Source organism: Salvia hispanica, chromosome 2 (assembly GCF_029641045.1).
Source record: "Salvia hispanica isolate PSC_SH4W2 chromosome 2, Shi_PSC_v1, whole genome shotgun sequence".
Classification (NCBI taxonomy): Eukaryota; Viridiplantae; Streptophyta; class Magnoliopsida; order Lamiales; family Lamiaceae; genus Salvia; species Salvia hispanica.
Window position 1 is genome coordinate 18,222,926 of NC_142693.1, and position 22,689 is coordinate 18,245,614.

Here is a 22,689-nt window from a genome sequence, read left to right on the forward strand (position 1 = left end):
TTTGTGAACCGTTGCAGGTGAAATCGGGTCGTCGCTGGTGTGCAAGTATAAACTCGGCAGCGTCGCACTCTTTTCAATTCCGGTGTCAGACTGTTTTCTATCCGGTTCTTTCGTGCTACCTTCCGGGTATGCCGAATTGTCAATTTTTGGCTTCGATCTGTTGGCAGTGAATGTGGAATTTGGTGTTGATGTTTGAATTCGAGTCCGATTTGAACAAATTTTGTCTCTGCATCTGGTAAAAGTCTGGTAAGCTAAAGTCGTTCTGCATTTGTGCCAATTTTGCAAATTTGTGTTCGATAAGACTGGATTGCATAGTTGATTTCGCCCTAAAATCCGGGTCAGGTTTTTTTCAATGTTCGATTCATGGGTGTCGTATCGATCTGTTGCTTAATTTTTTTCAGCCCGATTTGGTCAGCTTAATTAATTGATTTCGTTCCATCAAACTGATTACGATTACCCATATGATTGTTGTGCATTGACCTGCAGCTCTCATGGAGTATTTCGACAAGGCTGCTTCCGCTGGCGAGCAGGTGACAGAGATGCTGGAGGCTGGGCGGGATCAGCTGCATCGAAGCTTCAAGCAGTTGAGAACTGAATATGCTGATTGCTTTGTTTCACATGCTATATATGCTTTTGAGTTTGAGTTGTGTTTCTTTAACATATGACTGTGAATTTGATTTGGTGTTGTAGAGAGAGTGTATCACTCTAGTGGAATGCTGAGCAACTTGAGCTCAAGCTGGACTTCAAAACCTCCATTGACGCTTAAATACCGGTTCGAGCCCAGCTCAGTCGAGCTCTCCAATGGCAATTAGAGCTTGTGTTCCACTCTGGGAACGCCTCTTGGCTTGGGAGAAGAAACTGTATCAGGAAGTGAAGGTATAATAAGCTTGTAAATCGTGTCTACTTATTTCAAAATTTCATGTCTTATGTGTGTGATCACAATTGCTGGCTCGTGAAGCAGCGAAAATCGAGCATGAGAAGAAGCTATCTGCACTTCAGGAGCAGGAGTACCACGGTGAAGAGGAGTCGAAATTGGACAAAACAAAGGCCTCAATAAAGAAGCTGCAATCTCTAATCACTATGACATCTCACGCTGTTCAAACCACCTCTTTTGCCATTGTTGGACTATGGGACTCTGATCTCATCCCACAGCTTGTTGAGCTTTGACATGGGTGAACACTCTCCCACATCTATAATAGTATCAATTTTATGCACAACTTAGCATAGGTTAGCTAACTCAGTGAAGCATTTTGTTGTTAACTCTTCCTCTTCTCAACTTGAACTAAGTACATGACAATGGTTGTTGCATTGGTTGTCTCTCATTTATATGTTCTTCGAAGCATGCTAGAATTGGACCTTGCATCGATAGTCTGTTTTCGAGTCTTTTATGAAACAGTAAAGTGTGAATTATATAGCATATCATATCAGTTAGGATGAGTAATCATAGGAGCATTTGCACTTGGTACACTTTTTGGAGTTGATGTGCGGCGCTAATATTTGCCCAGACGTGAGAGGGTAGTTTAGGCAGATGGCATTTTGTTTCCTTCATTCCTTGGTTGAACCAAACTCTTGATATAAGCTCAATCAGCCTCCATGGACTGAACCAAACCACATACTATCCTATCCACCAATTAAAGAAAGCCCATTATCCATCAAAACATGATAAAAATTGTTTGGGCTACCAGACACACCCTTAGACAGCTATGCTCACACTATATTGTACTACTGTGCTACTTTCAACCATATGTATATAAATTAACAAGGCCACGAGTAGTTTGCTGATATTACGGTTAAAAAGGGTCAGAAATTCAATTTCTTAATAACATATTTTTACATTAAGCTGAAAAATCCCTCTATTTCTCTTTCTCTCTCTCATGCTAGAAATGAACCTCTCAACTCCCAAAGACACTAATCAAATGTGTATGTTGACCAAAGGAAGCCTAACAAATTTCAACAAGAAGATTCCCACTTGACTCTGTCATGTGCTAATCTTGTGAAATACACTTATAAATAATAATTTCCCTCCCATCATTTGGCAAAGCAATGGGAGGAGGAGGCATGGACAACGAGTGCCACAACACCAGCAACGAGGGCGATGAAAGGTTCAAATCCAAGAACCTCGAAGCTGAGAGGAGAAGGCGCAAGAAGCTCGGGGACAGACAGCTAGAGCTGCGCGCCTTAGTACCCAACATCACCAATGCAAGTAATCGAAAACCTCTCAGTACGAATCCTTACTTGTGATTTAGTCTCTCTGAATATGAGTTTGTTGGTGCAGATGACTAAATCCACTATAATCACCGATGCAATCACGTACATCGAAGAGCTGATAATGACCGTGGCGTGGAAGAACTAAGCAACCATCTCCTGGAATTGGAGGAGACTAGTGTCGATGAAGAGAAGATCAAACTGAAGGAGACTGACGACGAGAAAGAGATTAAGAAACATGGAATAAAAGTAGTACTCATTCTATCTCAAATTGATCAGCATTATAACTGCAATTACTTATCATTTATTAACAGGTGGAGGTTGAGGTTGAGGTGAACCGTGTCTGTGGGACTAAGCTATGGATACGCATCGTGTTTCAGAAGAAGAGAGGCGCGCTTACTAAAATAATGGAAACGATTACCTTGCTCGGGATCGATCTATTGACACCACCATTACTACTTCCAGAGGAGCAGTTCTCTTCACCTCTATCGGTCAGGTATAACTATCACTCTTAAGTAAAAAAATACTACAACAAAACCTAAAATTAAGAATCGCCGTCTCTCTCCCTCTCTCTCTCACTTTGCACAAAATCAAACTAAAACTCGCACGTTCTGTCTCGGACAGTGAGATTGAAGAAGACACGGCGGCGTCTTCGTCGATTGGCTCACACCACTTGAAAAAACGACAATCTTTTCTCTCACAAACAAAGAATAGCTTCCCCATTGTAGGTTTCCCATGGTTGCTGACGGTTCAGAATAAAGCCCGAATCTTGCAATGGAAAAATTCGTACCGAAATCGGAGGTATCGTCCACCGCTCGCTCACCTGTCTCTCTGCTGTAGTTCTAAAGGTCCATAGTTGACTACGTGTTCATAAAAGACAAGTTGTTATTTTTAATTTGTTTTTTTCAAATTAAATTAGAATATTTTTTGGAAAAAAAATATAAAAGTCTAATATAAACTCTTAATCTAGTCAAAATTCATAAACCGTCGTTGACTGTTAAATTTAAACATGGTCGTCCAAAAAGGACTTAATCCGGGCCGTTCTCATTTGTGATGGACAAAATAATTCAAAAAATAATGTTTTGAACAAATTAATAAAATCTTCAGGACCACATTTTAGTCATATAAAATGACATACACATTAATCGTGATTTTTCATGTGTACTCTTCACATTATACTCCCTCCGTCCCACATAATTTTACCCAGTATTTCATTTTAGTCTGTCCCACATAATTTTACCCATTTCACTTTTACCATTTTTGGTAGTTGACCCCATATTCCACTAACTCATTCCTACTCACATTTTATTATAAAACCAATACTTTAAAAGTAGGACCCACATCCCACCAACTTTTTCAACTCATTTTCTATTACATTTCTTAAAACCCGTATCACGTCAAATTGTGTAAAATTATATGGGGCGGAGGGAGTACATATCAAACATCCTACCCTACACCCGCAAATGGAAATAAATAATGTTACAGTAATAAAATCTTGAATGTTTCATATACTGTCGATAGTCTTATGAAATGACAAATAGTCATGTGTACTTTTCCCATTATACATATTCTACATATTAAACCCGTGGGAATAGTAAATTAAATGCAAAAAGTAGTTATGAAAAGTACTCCTAGTAGGCTAGTAGTAATTTTCCTATATTATTGTAGAGTCGAACTGTGTAGCTGTAAAATTCGACCGAACATTTTCTTTAGTTTTGTTAGTTGCGAACGTTTCATATAAGTTTGTTAATTAAATGTCTTATATAAATATATATATAGCAATTGCACAATATATTTAATTACTTTGGACCCAGGACCCTGATCCTACAAGTTCAATCCAACTTTCATAAGAAAAATGCATAGAGTAAAACAGTAAAACATGCTTATAAACACTCAAGAGTGGTGTGAGTTTATAAAAGGAGAGAGACTAGTTGGATGTGAATGTATCTACGAAGATCAAATGATCGATAATGATGTACAAGGCACGACTTATTACAAAACAGACCACTTGTTTGATTTATGTCGGATACATATTAAGAAGCGTATGTTGTGACATGAAACAACAACCAGTTCCCTAAACCAAGGCATATATAGGGACTCATCCTTATTGAAATACAACATATATATATATATATATATATATATATATATATGTTTATAGCTGCTGTGTAGGAATTCAAGGCATCGAAAAGGGCTGAACGACAAGGGGCATCAAATTTTTCTTGGTTTCGGAATGGGGAAGGCCGTAGCCATCTCCATGTTGATACATGCAGAGTGAGATCCGTCCAAGACTCATGGCAGTGTCCCTGAAATTCTTTATGGGATTCTCCATCAATATCTCTTTGTTCATTCGCTTCAGTGCCGTGTCTATCAGCTGCATTATATGTTTGCGAGCATCCTCCTCAGAGCATCCTGTTTCCTTCATGTAGCACTGGATTGACTTCGGAACATCCCCTCGTTTCATTTCATCCTGTTTAAGAACATACTACTATATTCAAACATAGAAGGCTTAAGATACATATAGGCTATACTACATATATTGTTTTCTTACAGATGAAGTTCCCAAGTCATCAGCCAGACGAAGAACTGTGGATGGCCAGCGAATGATACCGGGATACTGTTCTAAGCTCTTCAATTCCTTCATTTTGATAGTATTTGTGGTGAAGTAACCGCAAAAAAGAATTAGAGGACCGGCAACGGAAATGCATGCTGTATTTAGGTACTCATTTGTGGTTGGGACATAACCACTGTGAAACCATGTTGCTTCTAAGTAGTAAGCTCTACACAGTTCTGCCCACTGAGTCAACAAACACATTATTACTACCAAACATCCTCAAAATTATCATAATCTTAGTATATATATAGATAATATATACACATGTTTTTACCAGATTCCTCAGATTTCAGATAATATTAAAACCTTGGTCTCTGAGTATATGATAAGCCAATTCATTCACAGAATTGAAAAGAGCTAAGAAGCAAATCTTCATGTATTCTGGAAGGCTGTCCAGTGAGTTAATATCCCACCTGAAGATAGCAGCATTAGTGGTTGCAATTGACAGTGATGATATATGTGAATATATGAAGCAATCAAACTAACCTCTCAATTGTGTGAGTGAACAATTCAAGTTCTTCCAAGGTTCCATATACGTCGTATATGTCGTCTATAATGGTAATCATAACAGTCATCTTGCTTAAAATCTCCCTTGAATATCCAAGATGAGGCTCCAGAATGAATCCCAGAGCCCAGAAGAAGCTCTCTGCCAGCCGGTGCCTAACAAATCCTAGCTTTTCCGGCAGACCAGTCTCTTTATACCAACTGAAATTGTAACTCACCAACAATTTATGCTTCCAATCTTACTAAAAAGTAAAAACTAGTACCAATGTACTACTAACTAATTTACCTTGACAGTTGCTTGAGCTCTTGCTGGTATGTTGCTTGTACCATGTTATAGTCCAACTTAGCCAGCTCCACCAGAGCAAGGTTTGCTTCGGACGTATTCTCGTACACTTGTATGAACCATTTGGCTTTTAGCTTCTGCAATCTCCAGTGTAGAGGAACCTCCAAAGCATGCCTCACTTGCTCCCTTAGACTCGGCTCTGTGATTTGGTCAAGCCTTCGAGCAAGGTGAGTCAGTGAAAAATCTTTGGCTAAATCCGTTATGCTTTCCCCTTCCATGGTTAAATACGAAGCTTCATACAGAGATACGAGCCCTCTCACATCTTTATACAGGGAGGCCTTGAAGTTTCCTTCCTCATCCATCAAACTACAGAAAACCTCTGCACCAACAAATCAGTTAAGGATTAGTTAGTTAGTTAAGATAATATTGTTAGTTTTAATTAGTTTAGTTTCATTCAAATGTGTTATAATTAACCTTGAGGAACATGATAACCATGCTGTCTGAGAAGTCTGAATTTGAGAGATGTGAAATGCAAGTCCTTTTCTAACCATTCGTGTGCTTCATAAATGTTGTCCAACATTTTAGCTATCTGGTCCTTAAAGTGGTAAGATAAGCCCAGCCTCTGTAGATTGTCGATAAGGAGAAGCTGGTCGAGCTCTTGTTCAGTTTCGTGGATCAGTATTCTCACCAGATCTTTCAGCTTCTCAGCTTCACGAATGTATTTCTCCCCCTGCATGAATGTGAAACTCATTCAATGTGTTCGTGCATGAACTGTGATTAATGATTCTAGAGTTTTACCGTGTATGGACTTGCGAACGACTGAATGTAGTCGTCGTCCCAGATACTGGCTTCATAGTTTGCAGACCTCCTAATCACCTTCTCCATGATCAATATAACAAGCTGGTTTAATAATGAGTAGTGAGATTTGCCTTGATATTATTAGTTGAGTTTGAGGGCGTATTTATAGACTATAGTGATACTAGTACCACAGTAAGAAAATAAGATTGCATGGGCTGTCAATTGAGAGAACTAATACCACTATATAAGTCTCATTTGTTCGTCGACTTGGATTTAGGAAGAGAGAACTTAAATTTATAAGGTTTTATCATGGTATCAGAGTGAGTCGCTGACTATGATCCAAATGTAACTGACCTAACGGCATATTTGGACTGAAAATGAAAAAATCACTGACCTAACTATAAATTTGGGTTAGTTGAATAGAGGGCTGGTCCAATCCAATACGAAAAATTCCAACCCCTCCAAATTTCACCCTGACGAATTTGAGGGTGGAATATAACAATATCTCACCATTATATAAGTCATATGAATCACTCCTTCTGTCGCCAGTTAATTTTAGGGTAAAACTCTAAAAATTTCCACCAAAATTAAATCTTAGAAGTTTCTTATACTATTGAGTTTCTTATGAAATGACATACACATTGTGCTTATTCACGTGTAATCTTCACATTATACATATTAATTAACTGTTGAACAACCCGCCGCTTCTGTCTCTCCTAAATCTGCCAAAGTAAATGGATAACATTGCACGTATCAATTCTTGATTGCATGAATCGATTGAATCGAGTACTGCTGCCACCACTCCAGCCACCACCGCCGCCATCATCTCCTCCACCATGGTGTCTACCGTAGGTCCGGTCAACACGTCGTCGATTCCATCTATGATGCCAACTCCCGGGCTATATCCATCTTCATCAACAACCCCTTGGGTGTATGTTAACACCCATGGGCTCACTGGTGGATCCACCTCGAGTGGATCAGTTTGTTCCATGTGGTTCCTTCGGATCCTTTAATAGATCGTGTGTTGGGGCCTTCGGGTCTCACACGACTGCTAGGACCTTTGAGTCTCACGCGATTGTTGGGGCCTTCGGGTCTCATGCGAGTGTTGGAACCTTCGGGTTCAACACAGGTATTGGCTCCTTTGGGACCAATATGACCATGGCGGGCTTAATGCCCAACATGAACATGACAGGTTCTACGCCTAACATGAATGGTGGGGGCTCTATGACCAACCATGTTGTTGGCTCCTTCGGGGGCAACAGGATTGGTTCCTTCCATGGACCAAATTCGGCACCAATGGCACCAAGAATGATGCCACCCGCCGAGAAACCACCTAAGTTTGGAGGATCTGACTTCAAACGGTGGTACTAAAAGATGTTGTTCTACTTGACAACATTGGGCGTCGTCAACTTCCTCATGGAAAGCGAGCCACCCGCGCCAAGATCAAGAGACAAGCGTTGAGATCATGGCGGACTATGACCAATGGCGCAAAGGAGATTATCTTTGTAAAATTTCATTCTAAGTGCTTTACACTTAGATGATAGTTTGTACAATGTATACTCCATTGTAACCACATCCAAAGAGATGTGGGAAAGCCTAAAAAAGAACTATAGTATCGACAATGCTGCCGGTACGGAACATGTTATAGTATCCAAGTTTATGGACTACAAGATGGTCGATTCTAAACCAGTCGTGGAACAAGTTCAAGAGTTCCAGATGATCATCCACGGACTTGTGGCTGAAGGGATGAGCTTGCCCGACAACTTTGTACGGTGCATACTCATCAAGAAGCTTCCACCTTATTGGAAGGACTTCAAGAACTACCTCAACCACAAGCGAAAGAGGATGAGTCTTGAAGACTTGATTGTGAAGTTGCGCATCGAGGCTGACGTGCGCAAAAGCGATCAAAAGGCTAAGGGCTTCAACCCCCTTGATGCAAAAGCCAACTTGTTGGAGCGGGGCGGCCCCTCCAACAAATGCCCTCGCCCAAGTCGTCCTAATGAGAAGGACAAGGGGAAGGGAAAGCAGTCTACAAAGAAGTTTAAAGGAGAATGCTAAAAGTGTGGCAAGATTGGCCACTTTGCCAAAGACTGCCGAAGCAAGAAGAAGAAGACGGCAGCCCACATCGTTGAGAAGGAATTCAAGGACTGGGATGAAGATGACCTCGTGGCTGTGATCACTAAAGAGTTTAACCTTGTTGATAACAAGGGAGGCTGGTACATAGACACCGGCGCGACTGCTCATGTCTGCTCAGACAGAAGCAAGTTCTCCTCCTATAATGTTGTGGAAGGAAGAAAGATCAACATGGGGAATCAAACATCCTCCGAAGTCCTCGGGATCGGAAATGTGATTCTCATGATGACGTCTGGCGTCAGGATTATGCTGAAGGATGTGTTGCATGTCTCGGATATCTGCAAGAACCTAGTGTCAGGATCAATACTAGTTAATAAGGGATTTAAACTTGTATTTGAGTCTGATAGGTTCGCATTGTATAAGTTTGGGAAGTCCATCGGAAAAGGTTATGTAACTGATGGACTCTTCAAGCTTAGTCTGACAACTAGAGTTGTCACGAAGCCTTTGGCTAATAATAAAGCATCTACTTCCTCTTATTTGGCTGAGTGTTCAAATTTATGGCATTATAGATTGGGATATGCAAATTCAAAAGCCGTTAAAATATTAGTAAATTTAGATTTACTAAAGGCTATTGAAGTGGATAGCCAAGACAAATGTGAAATATGTCTTGAGGCTAAAATGACTAAGTTACCGTTTCACCCAGTTGAACGGAAAACTAGACCCCTTGAATTAATTCATACGGATCTATGTGATTTAAAGATTGTGCAAACTAAAGGTGGTAAAAAGTACTTTATCACTTTCATAGATGATTGCACGAGATATTGCTATGTTTATCTTTTAAGAAGTAAAGATGAATCAATAGAAGCGTTCAAAAATTATAAGAACGAAGTTGAGAATCAACTTGGTTGTAAAATCAAAACGATTCGAAGTGATAAAGGAGGCGAGTATGTAGCACCGTTTGAGGAGTTAAGCAACACAAGTGGTATAATTCATCAAACAACGGCTCCATATTCACCACAATCTAATGGTGTAGCAGAACGTAAAAACCAAACTCTAAAAGAGATGATGAATGCGTTGCTACTAATTTCAGGATTACCACATAACATGTGGGTGGGAGGCTATCTTGACAGCCAACTATATCCTAAACAAAATTCCACTAAAAGGAAAGGAGACTACTCCTTATGAGTTGTGGAAAGGAAGGAAACCATCTTACAAATACCTCAATGTGTGGGGGGTTTTGGCAAAGGTGATGGTTCCCCCGCCCAAGGAAGTTACAATCAGACCTAAAATAGTTGATCGTATCTTCATTGGAGATGCACTTAACAGTAGTGCAAATAGATTCGTTGTTCATAAGTCTAAAATATTGACTATAACAGTTGGAACAACAATCGAGTCAAGGAATGCCGTATTTCTAGAAAATACATTTCCTTGCAAAGACCAAGAAGAGGTCATAACCAATTATGAAAAAAGAATTGAAGATGAAGCCACTAGTTCTAAATCAGTGGATGAAGAGCCCGAATCGCATAAGCGTGCAAGGCCTGATCCAAGTGATGCAGTACTAAGACGTGGTAGTAGAGTCAGAACACAAAAAATATTTGGTCGTGACTATATTGCTTTTATGTTGGATGAAGAACCAACGTTAATAAAAGTAGTCTTTGCTGGCCCAGACAGGTTGCATTGGAGAGAAGCTGTTCAAAGCGAAATTGATTCAATTTTGCTAAACCACACTTGGGTGTTGGTTGATTTGCATGAAGGTGCTAAACCTTTAGGGTACAAATGAGTGCTTAAAAGGAAATTTAAGGCTGATGGAACATTGATAAGTATAAAGTCCGACTGGTAGTCAAGGGTTTTAAACAAGAGGAAGGACATGACTTCTTCGATACCTATTCACCTGTAACAAAGATTACATCTATCCGAGTGCTTCTCGCGATTGCTGCTTTGCACAATCTTGAGATTCATCAAATGGATATTAAGACTGCATTTCTAAATGGTGAACTAGAAGATGAAATCTATAGGGAACAATCCGAAGGGTTTGTAGTACCTGAACAAGAGAGAAAGGTATGCAAACTGATCAAGTCCTTATATGGATTGAAACAAGCGTCATTGCAATGGCACTTGAAGTTTGATAATGTGATGTTATCAATGTTAGAGTTTGTATACTAGAAATTACGTTTTGAGTGATTGAATACTGTAAAACTCTTATTTTATTTTCCAATGAATAAAACAGATTATTTTTGTCATAATGTTGTTATGTTTTACATTTAATGGATGTTAATTGCATGTTTAAATGTATAAGTTAACTTAACAAAGTCTAAGTCTTTGTTTTAGTAGACCGGTTGTGGGCGACGTTCACTTAATGGTAACACGGTCAGTCCTAAACAAAGAAAAAGAAAAATTTCACGACCTAGATAGAATTATATTATTCATCGTGAAAGGTTGCAATGTCAGTCCGCATATTTCTAAGCCTTACTGAAATAAGATGACATTGGTGTGGTAAAGCACTGAACGGATCTAACAGCAAGACGAGTCTTTGTGCTATCTACTGAAAGACGAGGTCTTGATAAATATTTGTTTCTTAATCAATGTAGGTTAGCATTGAGCATACGGTATTGATTATGCATTACTTTGACTTATCAAATGCTGTGGGTTTTTCACAACCCAATAATCCTGATATATTGGATAGTGGTGATTAATACGTAGCGGTGCTAGGAATGCTATTAATATTGAATCGTGCGCGAGGTGAGTCTCGTTTGATAATGTCCTCAAGAGGAGCGCGAAACAAGGTTTTATTATTCGGAACCTAGTTAGTTGGAGTTTGATTACTCTAAGAATAATAAATAAGTGTTTCATGCTAAGTCCACTCTTGGAATTAATAAGAAGTTAATTAATTAAGTCCATAGCAAACATTAATTAATTAATGGACATTTTTATCTTTAGCGCGGGAAATGAAAGTTAAAACGGAAACCCGGATTACTTATAATTTCGGATTTGGATGGGGAGAGTTCAATATTAATTTTGTAGTGGCTGCTCGTAATATTCAAATTAAAGCTTGTATTAAATTGTGGGTTCAATTTAATTAGTAAAAAAGTAAATTGGGTGAGCCATATCCAAAACCTTCCATAGATCCATGTCTGGGCCCAAAAGGAACTTAATATAAATAGAAGAATAAGGGAGACAAAATTATCACAATTTTAATCATTAAAATTTTCGCCCCCATTATAGTGGTGGTCGAAATTTCCTCTCCTTCGTGGAGTCGAATTTCTGTCTCTTTTATTTAGGTCCTAGTATTCCGGTGAGATCAGCCCACACTGATATTGGAGTACAGTTCGGGAACCAGAGTGAAGATCCGTGGTCTAGTATTCAAAGCGTCACGTGGAGAAGTAGCTAGCCATCGTCGATTCTTTAGAGAATCAACAAGGTATTATTTCTGCTTCGTAGAAAAGCATGTTTTAGGTTTCAGTTATACTTAAAGCATGAATAATTCAAGTTATGAGCATGATACATGTGAAAATTTCGCGAATAGAATTTGTCTAAATAATCTGTTAAATAGATCTGATTATTATGTGATTTATTTGTTTGATTTAAATTCGAACGCTTCCACTGCCAATTCCTTCAATCAAATGGGTTTAAAATCAACGAATGTGACAAATGTGTCTATATTAAGAACACTGATAACGGATATGTTATAGTGTGTCTTTACGTTGATGACATATTAATCATGGGTAGTAATATTCAAGTGATTAACGAGACAAAGGCCATGTTAAAGAGAAACTTTGACATGAAAGACATAGGTCTAGCTGATGTAATTCTTGGAATGAAAATTCTAAGAACATCCGATGGAATCATCTTAACTCAATCTCATTATGTTAAGAAGATATTGAAGAAATTCAATGCCTATGATGGCGCGCCTGCTAAGACTCCAATTGAACTAGATTTTCACTTGAGCAAGAACAAAGGCGAACCCGTTGCACAAGAAGAATATACACGGCTCATTGGGTGCATTATGTACTTGACTAATTGCACTCGGCCGGACATAACTTGTGCCGTGAACAAGTTAAGTCGTTACACGAGTAATCCATGCAAAGAGCATTGGAGAGCTCTTGTAAGCGTTTTGAGATATCTAAAACATACTCAAAATCATGGGCTGAAATTCGCGAGATATCCCCCGGTACTTGAAGGGTACTGTGATGCTAATTGGATATCCGATAACAAAGACTCACTTTCAACAAGTGGATACGTCTTTACTGTTGGAGGTGGTGCTGTCTCGTGGAAATCCACGAAACAGACATGTATAGCCCGATCAACCATGAAATCGGAATTCATAGCTTTGGATAAAGTTGGGGAAGAAGCCGAGTGGTTTAAGAACTTCCTTGAAGGTATTTCAAGTTGGTGTAAGCCAGTGCCACCAGTGTTGATTCACTGTGATAGCCAAGCAGCTCTCGGAAGGGCAAACAATGGCGTCTATAACGGTAAGTCTCGACACATACATCGACGACATAATACCGTGAGGCATTTGATCTCAACAAGTGTGATTACAATTGACTATGTGAAGTCCATAGATAATCTAGAGGATCCGCTAACCAAAGGGTTAAACCGTGAGCAAATGAATAAGTTGCTAGAGGGAATGGGTGTGAAATCCACAAACTAAAGAATTATCATAGTGGTAACCCAACCATGGTGACTGGAGATCCCAATAACTTGGTTCAATGGGAAAACTAAGCTATGAAAGTTCGTGTGAAACACTTATCTATATCTATTCCCTAGAGAGCAATAAAGTGTTGAAATCGTGCCTTGTGGTGAGGATAAGTCTATGACTTATAATGACTCCTAAGGACCGAGTAGGGCAAGTTACTCCGAGAGGAATCACCTATGTAAGTGTGAAGTGTGACCGCTTCAAAATTACACACTTATGAATGCAAAGTGGTGTCCAAGGCCGCAAAGGACACAAAACGTGAGAAAGGATGAGGTTGAGGTGTTTAAGTGTTAACACCATTGTCTCGGTGCACGCCGTGGGGGACTAGTTCAAAGCATCGCACTACTAGCCCGTCTGTGTATCCGATGACGTTGACTATGGTAAGTTGTCAACTTTTTTGTGATGTGCGGCGATTGTACCTGATTTTTATTTTACATCATTTTTGCTACCTATAAATCACATTTTTGGTATATGATGCAATTTTCAGTCCCAAAATGCCCTCTAAACAAATACATTTTTCCATTTGTGTCACTGAGGATATTTTGAGCATACATAAAATTAAGTACCAAAAGTGATATTATAATATCTTCTCTCATTCTTCTCACTCTTTATACTATTATTATTAATATTATTATTTTGATGTTATAAATTAATAATTAATTTATTTTTTAATATCATTCAAATATGCTTAATTATAATTATAGTTATAATTATATTTAATTATTGTAATAATATTATTATTATAATACTAAAAACTAGTTGTAATTAATAAATAATTATATTATAATTATTTAAATTATGAATCATACAATATTATATAATAATTATTATTATTGTTATTTTACATTAAATTAATAACTACTCAATATAGTCTTAATAAAAATTTAAAATTGTGAATTGTATTCTTAATGATATTAAGAGTTGAATATTTTTAGTTAGGTGTTTCAATCCTAAAATGAGTATAAAATAATTCAATAAAAATTATTTAATTGATTTAAATATTTAAATAATTAATTTATTTAGGTGTTTTTTTCTTGATTTATATTATGAATGCAATTAGATGTATGTATAAAACACTAAAAAGAAAGAAGAAAATGAAGAGAAAGGAAAAAAGAGGAAACATAAATTAAGGAGAAAAATAAAGAAGAAAGGGAGATAAAATACTACTCCCTCCGTCCCTTAAAATTTAGCACCATTTGATCAGGCACGGGTTTTAAGAAATGTAATAGAAAGTGGGTTGAAAAAGTTATTGACATGTGGGTACTACTTTTATATATTAGTTTTAAAATAATTATGTGAGTGAGAATGAGTTAGTGGAATGTGGAGTCTACTATCAAAAATGGTAAAAGTGAAAAGTGACAAATTTTTAGGGACGGACAAAAAAGGAAATAAGCGATAAATTTTTAGGGACGGAGGGAGTGAAAAAAAGGAGAAAGGAAGATAAAATACTAAATAGAAAGAAGAAAATAAAAAAAATAAAAAAAAAAAGAAGAAGAAACTAAAGATGAAAAAAAGAAATAAGAAAGTAATTAAAAAATAATCACATGTTTGATACCATTTAATGAAAAATTTTAAAAGTATCCTCAATAACAAAAATATCACATATTTGATACCTAGGTTATTTTGTCACTAGATACCAAAAATAATATAAAATAAAGATCAGGTATTATTTGCATGCGAAAGTGAAACATCAGTTATACGTAGTTCACTCTTATTAGTATTTGACTAGTTTTAGACAAAATGATAAGCTTGTAGGATTCTCAATATTTTATTGCCTCCTCCAATTTGTCTCTTTTCAATATTTATGATTTTTAAATCTAAATGTTCGGATTTTATAAATTTAGTAATTTCAAATCATGTTATGTCATGCATTCTAGGTTTATTGATGATCTGGTCGATAAAAACATAAATATCGTTTTCCCTCAATCAAATAAAACATAGCCTTATAAATTAGTATTTGACTAGTGTAAGAATTAAGATAAAACGATAAGCTTGCAGGATTTTCAATATTTTATTGTCTGATCCAATTTGTCTCTCTTTTCAATATTTATGATTTTAAATTTAGAATGTTAGGATTTTATAAATTTAGTAAATTCAAATCACGTATGTTATGCATCCTAAGTTTGGTATTCATATTTTATTTTCCCTTCATATAAATTTTAATATTATTATTTTTTTATAATACATGCTCAAAAAGTAATGTATCAACTAAATAGATATATTACTGCAATCAATCACATAAAATCACGAGAAAGAAGATCAAAATAATATTAAGCTCCCCTATATATTTCATTAACTTGTTAAATACGCAAAACATATATACATTACATCAACTGTATAAAGACTTGCGACAATTTTAAGAAACGTGAACACATATTCTCGCATGTGAACGATAATCATTTGAATAAGAAACGAGAGAAAAAACAAGAAACAAAATCACGCTTAAATATGAAACATTTGATTTTCAGCAAACGTTTTATACAGTGTTATTTTATGAGTTAAGTAAAGAAAAAATAAAAAAAGAGAGAAAAAAAAAGTAATACTCCCTCCATCCCAAGGAAGATGACCCCTTTCTTGGGCGGCGCGGGATTTTATGCAGTTATATTTTGTGTGTTAAGAGGAGAGAGTAAAGTAAGAGAGAGGGAATAAAGTAGAGATAAGTAGAGATAAAGGTGTTTCCATTTTAAGTAATGGGTCATCTTAGTTGGGACAAACCAAAAAGGAAAGTAGGTCATCTTCAATGGGACGGAGGGAGTATGATTTGTACTTTAGGAAATGTATTGTTATTAATGATATAAAAAAACTTTTCATAATAATGAAACATAATGGAGTACTAATATATTAGAGATACACGATGCAAACGTTTTCTTCTAAAACTATTCCTAGCATGAGTTTCATTTTCAAATAATAGCACTTGCATTATTTAGTCAAGTAGATTGGAAAAACAAATTTATGAAGTGGGGTTCAAAAACTAGTCTCTCCGTGGGGTTCAAAAGCATAGCATCCACTTAACAATTTTTTTTCTTTTTTTCAATGTCCTTGGAAGAATCATCGTACACTATTTCTATGGCGCATTAAATAAATACAAGTCTCTCCGTGGGGTTCAAAAACATAGCATCCACTTAACAATTTTTTTTCTTTTTTTCAATGTCCTTGGAAGAATCATCGTACACTATTTCTATGGCGCATTAAATAAATGCCAGTCTCTCCGTCCTTGAAAAAAAATATAAATTATTTAATTCATTCCTGAAAAATATAAATTACTATTTTTTTATTAGTTCATCCTTAAAAATTACCCTCTCCATCATATAATAGATGTTACACTTTCCTTTTTAATTTGTCCCATAAAAAATGTCACATTTCCTTTTATGAAAAAAGTTTCTTCTAACATTAATATAAATATATTATTTCCTCTCTCCACCTAACATATAAAACAACATCACCTAAAACCTTGTGTCAATCCCTAAATGTGTCATCTATTATGGGACAGATGGAGTATGAACCTTCTAATTTTGGAATAGTTAAATAACGCATTACCCTTACACATCCTATTATTTACAACTTATACAAGTAGGTAATTTCTAATAATACACTAAAACCTAAAATGAGATATACTCCCTCCGTATTCAAAAAATAGAAACATTTGAAATGACACGGATTTTAATGCACAATTGTTAAAGTATGTGAGAAGAACTGGTAAAGTAAGATAGAGGACAAGAAAATTGAGTAAAGTAAGAGAGGGGAAGAGAAAAAGTAGTGAAAGTAGAGTTAGTGGATTGTGGGGTCCATGTCCTAAAAAGATTTTTAAGTTTCTATTTTTAAGGAACGACCAAAAATGAAATTAGTTGCTATTTTTAAAAAAAAACGGAGGAAGTAAGTAATTAGCTCCAATGATACTGCAAAATCAATCCGACCCATTTTGGTTTTTGAGTAAAAAATAGTACTCCATCTATCCCAACTAAGTTGAGTCAAAACTTTTGGATACGAAAATTAAGAAATTGTGTTGAAAAGTAGGAGAGATGAATAAAGTAAAAAAGATAAAGACGAGTAAAATAGATGACAGAATAAAGTAAGAGTAATTGGATGTTTTGTTTTTTGCCAACAAAACAAATAACTCAACTTAACATCCTAAAATGCAATAACACTCAATTTAGTTGAGACGGATGAACTACCTATTTTTATGTTTACACTAAACCAAAACCAGAAAAATTTTAAATTGTTTGAGTAAAAAAGACATAATATAGAGATATTCTTTTTAAGTTTGAGTTTAGTGTAAATGATTGGAGTAAAATCATAGTGGATGTGACGTAATTACACAATAAAATGAGTTTGAATTTAGTGAAAATAGTTGGAGATGTTCTTACATTACACTACTAATGATGTGGAGTTCACTCTCCACTAGCACTACTTACACTATCTTTTATCACTCTATGTCTTACTTTACTAATTATATATTAAAACTCATGTCGAATCATATGTTTATATTTTTCAGGGAAAGATGGAGTACTACTATCAGTGAAAAGATTTATTCTTTTATCTTTTAGAGTCATTTTTTTAGATGTCAAAAAATTGTGTTAAATGAGTTAAGTTGAGAAAGAATATAAAGTATAGAGATAGAGAGAGAATAAAGTAATAAAGATGTGTATGCTATTATTTCCTAAATAATAAATGACTCAACTACAGCGAGGCGAGATAGTATTTTTTTATAATGAAACAGAAATTGAGACGCAATTATTTTGTTGGAAATTTTGAAAAATGACCAAAATTTATACTTCCTCCGTCCGCGAATAGAAGTCTCGTTTTTCTATTTTAGTCTGTTCGCAAATAGGAATCCCGGTTCATAATTACCATAAATGGTAAAAAGGACCCATATTCACCACATCATTCACTCACATATAATTTAAAACTAATATATACAAGTGAGACTCATATTTCACTAACTTTCTTCCACCCACTATTCTTAATATTTCTTAAAAACCCGTGTTGGAATGGAATGGATTCTTATTCGCGGGCGGAGGGAGTAGGACACAAAATAAAGCATCCTTAACTTGAGGATTAATTAATTTTAGTTGAAGCACCAAGAATAAGGATGATTTTTAAGCATTAGTGGTGTATATATTTAGAAGAAAAAAATTAATATCTTTAATTGCATTAAATATTATCATTATTTAATGTCTCTGAATTTTATCCTAGTATCCATCTCTGGTGTGCAGCTCTCTAGTTGACACTAAAATAACTCAACAAATTTTAACAATAATTGAGTCCTCTAGAATTAAAATTTTGGCTCTGTCACTACCCATGGTGATTGATTCTTGAATCGGCCAATAGCACACACGCTATCCTTAGAGAAAAAAAAATCTCATTATTAGTTCCTAAACTTACGGTATAGGTTACCCGAGAAGCCCTTGTTTAGTTTTTCATTTTTAAACCAGAATCTCCAAACTCTACAAGGGTGTTTTAGACTATATGTAATAGTTTGGGTTTTTAAGTTAGGGTAAGGAAATCCTCTTTGCATAAGACTAATTATACCTTGACTGATGCTCACTCATAATGACATATTGTCACTAATGATTAAAAAGACACCCTATTTTTCTATAGAAGCGTCTTCAATTTACTGGTCATTTATTAACTTAATTGAGTTTCGAGAATAAAGCACACAGTGCTTAAAGAAACTAAGTGGTGAATGTGTATAATTCAAGCTATTGGAAACTTTGAGAGGCAAGGGTTGCTAAACGTGGAAGTACGAATGTGGTGTGTTTCTCTCTTGCAAAGCCTACGCTTATTTATAGGCTCAAGAAAAAACTTGAAAAGACTCGGTCATTACAACCTTTCATTACTTAACCTAACTTTTAAGAAATAATATTGCATTTGAAAGGATAACTTGGTTTAAGCCTTTTATATGGAATGTGATCAAGCATACATGCTCTTTATGAATGAGAAAAAAATCCTACAAGCATTAGAACATGTTTTGAAGTCAAAGCACTATAGAGATGCATAAAGATGGAGATTAATACATTAACTAAAAATAACACTAGGAGAGTAGTGTGAGTTTATAAAAAGGAAAGGAAGAGATTAGTTGAAAACCAATGTGTCTTCACCATTAAATGAAGATAGAGGTCAAGACTTATAGCAAAAAGACTCTACTGAGATATATCGAGTGGATTGCTTATAAACCTTTTCTCTATTAGCAAGGATAGATATCGTTACAAGCATTGTATTCAATGGCGGAACACAAGGAATGACATCTATGTCGGTTCGATGCCACAAATAGTTTGTACATGTTAATTAAAGAATGAGATTTATATGGAAGCGTCACAAGGAAGGATTTGCAAACCAACTAACACATCTTTTGCGAAAATCACAGATAGAATTGTCAAATAGGTTGGACCAACAATCAGAATCCTCTTGTCTTCAAAAAAATGAAATTGTACCCATGAAGGTTTGAACTTGTGACCTACACATTTAGGAGTACTATATAAGAGCATCCATCGTCCGCCCGATACTGTAGCCATGCAGACGATGGCACATCCATCGTCCGTGGACGATAAGGCCTTCGACCAGGCATCGTTCGCGGTATCGTCCGCCCCACTGCGGGCGACACGGACGATGCAACGCGTTTTCCTTTTTTTTTTCGAATTTGTTATCTATTTAAACTCTCATTTCTCTTTCATTTCCCACACCAATTATTCTCTTCCATCTCTCACTTTCCAATATTTCTCTCCCTAACTTTCTCACTAAAAAATGAGACCCAGCGACGACTGGAGTACATCGGAGGGCATTACTTGGGCCTTGACTCGGGCTTTATTCGATTGCGTTCATGAGGTTGTGGTGGAATGCTTGGCCGAAATGGAGCGCGAGCGCGAAGCGGTGGAGCAGATCTAGAGGCTGATTCGACGCCGGACGTTTGTCCGCCACGAACACGACGTAGCTGACCAACGTCTGTTCGCAGACTATTTTGCTGAGCAACCACGGTGGGCGTGACCCTTTTTCACCGACGTTTCAGAATACGGCAAGAACTTTTTCTTAGCATTGTCCAAACGTTGGAGGCTCGTGATGAATACTTCCAGTATCGGGAAGATGGCATCGGCAGACCTGGACTTACGCCATTGCAGAAGTGCATAGTTGCGCTCCGGCAGTTGGCCTACGGCACCACGGCGGATATGTTCGATGAGTACCTTCACGTCGGGGAGACAACTGGGCGCGAGTGCTTGAAGAATTTTTGTAGGGGAGTTGTGGGGGCTTTTAGCAATTTTTTGCGCAAAAGTAGGAGGCTGCGCGGAAGGATGTGGAGCGGGGTCAGCGGGCATTTGGAGTGCTCCAATCGCTATGGGCAATAGTGAGGGTCCGACGCGGTTCTGGTACAAGGACGCCATCGCCGATGTCATATATGCGTGCAACATCTTGCATTACATGATAGTCGAACACGAAGGTAGAAGAATCACCGATTGGGGCGATGAAGAAGCTGGATCTAGCTCCAGCATGGCGACCCCGCCCTAATTTCGAGGATTACTGATGGGCTCAATGAGGTTCCATCTAGACAGGCCTCAATGCGCAACTAACAAGATCATGCTCAGCTCATGAACGACATGATTGAAGAAGTTTGGAAGCGTAACTACCATTGAGAATTTGTAGTTTTTTTTTTTATTTCGTACTGTAATGTTTGAACTTTTAATGAAATGAAGTTTTTTTTTTTAATTTTTTGTAGTGTTTTAAATATTCAAATAAATAAAATGCTTAGGGCGGACTATAGGGCGGCCTATAGGGCATCCCACTGCAGGTGAATGGATTGGAGGATAAAATGCTGATGTGGCGGAGCATAGAGCGCCCTATAGGGCGGACCTTAGGGCGCCCCTATAGGGCGGCGGATCTTAGCAACTAAATTGTGGAATTCAACACTTATAACGTCTTGTATTTTGTGCATAATTAATATCCAAACCATCACTTGTACATATAATGCTCTGACAAGTAGAATCCTCTGGACATAATTCTAGAAAAATAATGTAGTAATTAGATATGAGGAGACTTCCACTCTAACAAACATAACTGACACTGAAAGTAGAGAGAAAAACAACTTGACAAGAGAATAATGTACTTGTAACATTCAGCTATGCTCACACTATATTTTACTATTCTACTTTCAACCATATATAACAAGGCCACGAGTAGTTAGATGCTATTACGGTTAAAAAGAGTCAGAAACTCAATTTCTTAATGGCTTTGATCAGCATTATAATTGCTCTTACTTATCATTTGTTAACAAGTGGAGGTTGAGTTGAGGTGAACCATGTCTGTGGGACTAAGCTATGGATACGCATCGTGTTCCAGAAGAAGAGAGGCGCGCTTACTAAACTAATGGAAGCGATTACCTTGCTCGGGATTGATCTCATTGACACCGCCATTACTACTTCCAGAGGAGCAGTTCTCTTCACCTCATTTGGTCAGGTATAACTATCACACTTAAATACAAAATGAAGAGATTCTGATTTTATTTGTTCGAATAGGGAATTCGTGGTGGACTGCCGGAGGCTGACCAGATGAAGATATACTTGTTGGAGATCATAAGGAGCATCTAGAGATATTATAACCGCGATTAATTCGCATTGATTGATCATTAATCCATCCAATAATTAAACAAGTTTTGAGATTGAGGTGATGAAAAACAAAACAAGTCCAATACTAAACACTAATTCTGGACATGGCCATTGTATTCTTCAATATTTTTCTGGTAAAAGAAGTGAACAAAATCTTATTTGTTTGCAGTTATTACAGAGATGGCAATAAAGAATTTCTATTCTACACTCTGTTCTACAGCAAGAAAAAACATATGGAATAACCTAAATTTTGTTTTAATCCATCAATAACATGAAAAAAAATACTCAAATTTAGACACTGGTTACAAATTCAGGCCAATAATCTACAGCTGATTACTCATGTTATTATGGGCTCTGTATTTGTGCGAAAGAGGCCCAAAACAAACAGATTGCACTTGATACGGGTCATGGTCCCCAAGTGAAACGTATAAATGCATCGATAGAGTCTAATTCCCATCAAACTATTGTGAACTATTGTGAACTTGAGAGGCAAGGGTTGTAGAAATACGAAATGGTCGTCTGTGGCTCTCTTCCAAAGCTTACACTTATCTATAGGCTCAAAAAAAAAAAATAACTTGAAAAAAGTCGGTTACAGCAACTGAAAAGACAAAAGACCTTGTCCAGATAAAGGCTAATAGTCTTTCATACGTTCCAACAATACTCGTCATTGATTAGAGTCCTAAAATCTAAAACCAACTTTCTAACAATCTTCCATTAGAAAAATGCACATGCATGCATGCAAACAATTAGCTTAACTTTTGAGAAATTAATAATAATGCATTTGGAATAATAACATGAAGATTTGAACCTTCCATAGTGAATGCTATGCTAGGCATAAATCTTTATGAAGGAGAAAAAATTCTACAAATGTTTTGAAGTCAAAGCACTAGAGAGATGCAATAAAGGATAAGATGAATGCATTAACAAA

General features: G+C 36.7%; 2 protein-coding genes across 2 annotated transcripts; one reads left to right on the forward strand and one right to left on the reverse strand.

The window, feature by feature from the left end:
- Window positions 1–1,883: 1,883 nt before the first annotated feature.
- Window positions 1,884–21,814, forward strand: LOC125188277 (transcription factor DYT1). The gene is given in 8 exon segments (XM_089064871.1): window positions 1,884–1,940; window positions 1,943–1,982; window positions 2,042–2,199; window positions 2,276–2,335; window positions 2,338–2,454; window positions 2,520–2,537; window positions 21,448–21,612; window positions 21,672–21,814. Coding segments are annotated over 8 exon segments (687 nt in total). The 3' UTR covers window positions 21,744–21,814.
- On the reverse strand, window positions 4,364–6,491 carry LOC125202722 (exo-alpha-bergamotene synthase-like). Its single transcript, XM_089063672.1, has 7 exons — window positions 6,405–6,491; window positions 6,081–6,336; window positions 5,610–5,985; window positions 5,306–5,524; window positions 5,114–5,232; window positions 4,757–5,025; window positions 4,364–4,675 (listed from the first exon to the last, which is right to left on the reverse strand). The coding sequence occupies exons 1-7, from the start codon at window positions 6,489–6,491 to the stop codon at window positions 4,382–4,384; spliced, it is 1,620 nt and encodes a 539-aa protein (XP_088919798.1). The 3' UTR covers window positions 4,364–4,381.
- Window positions 21,815–22,689: the final 875 nt, after the last annotated feature.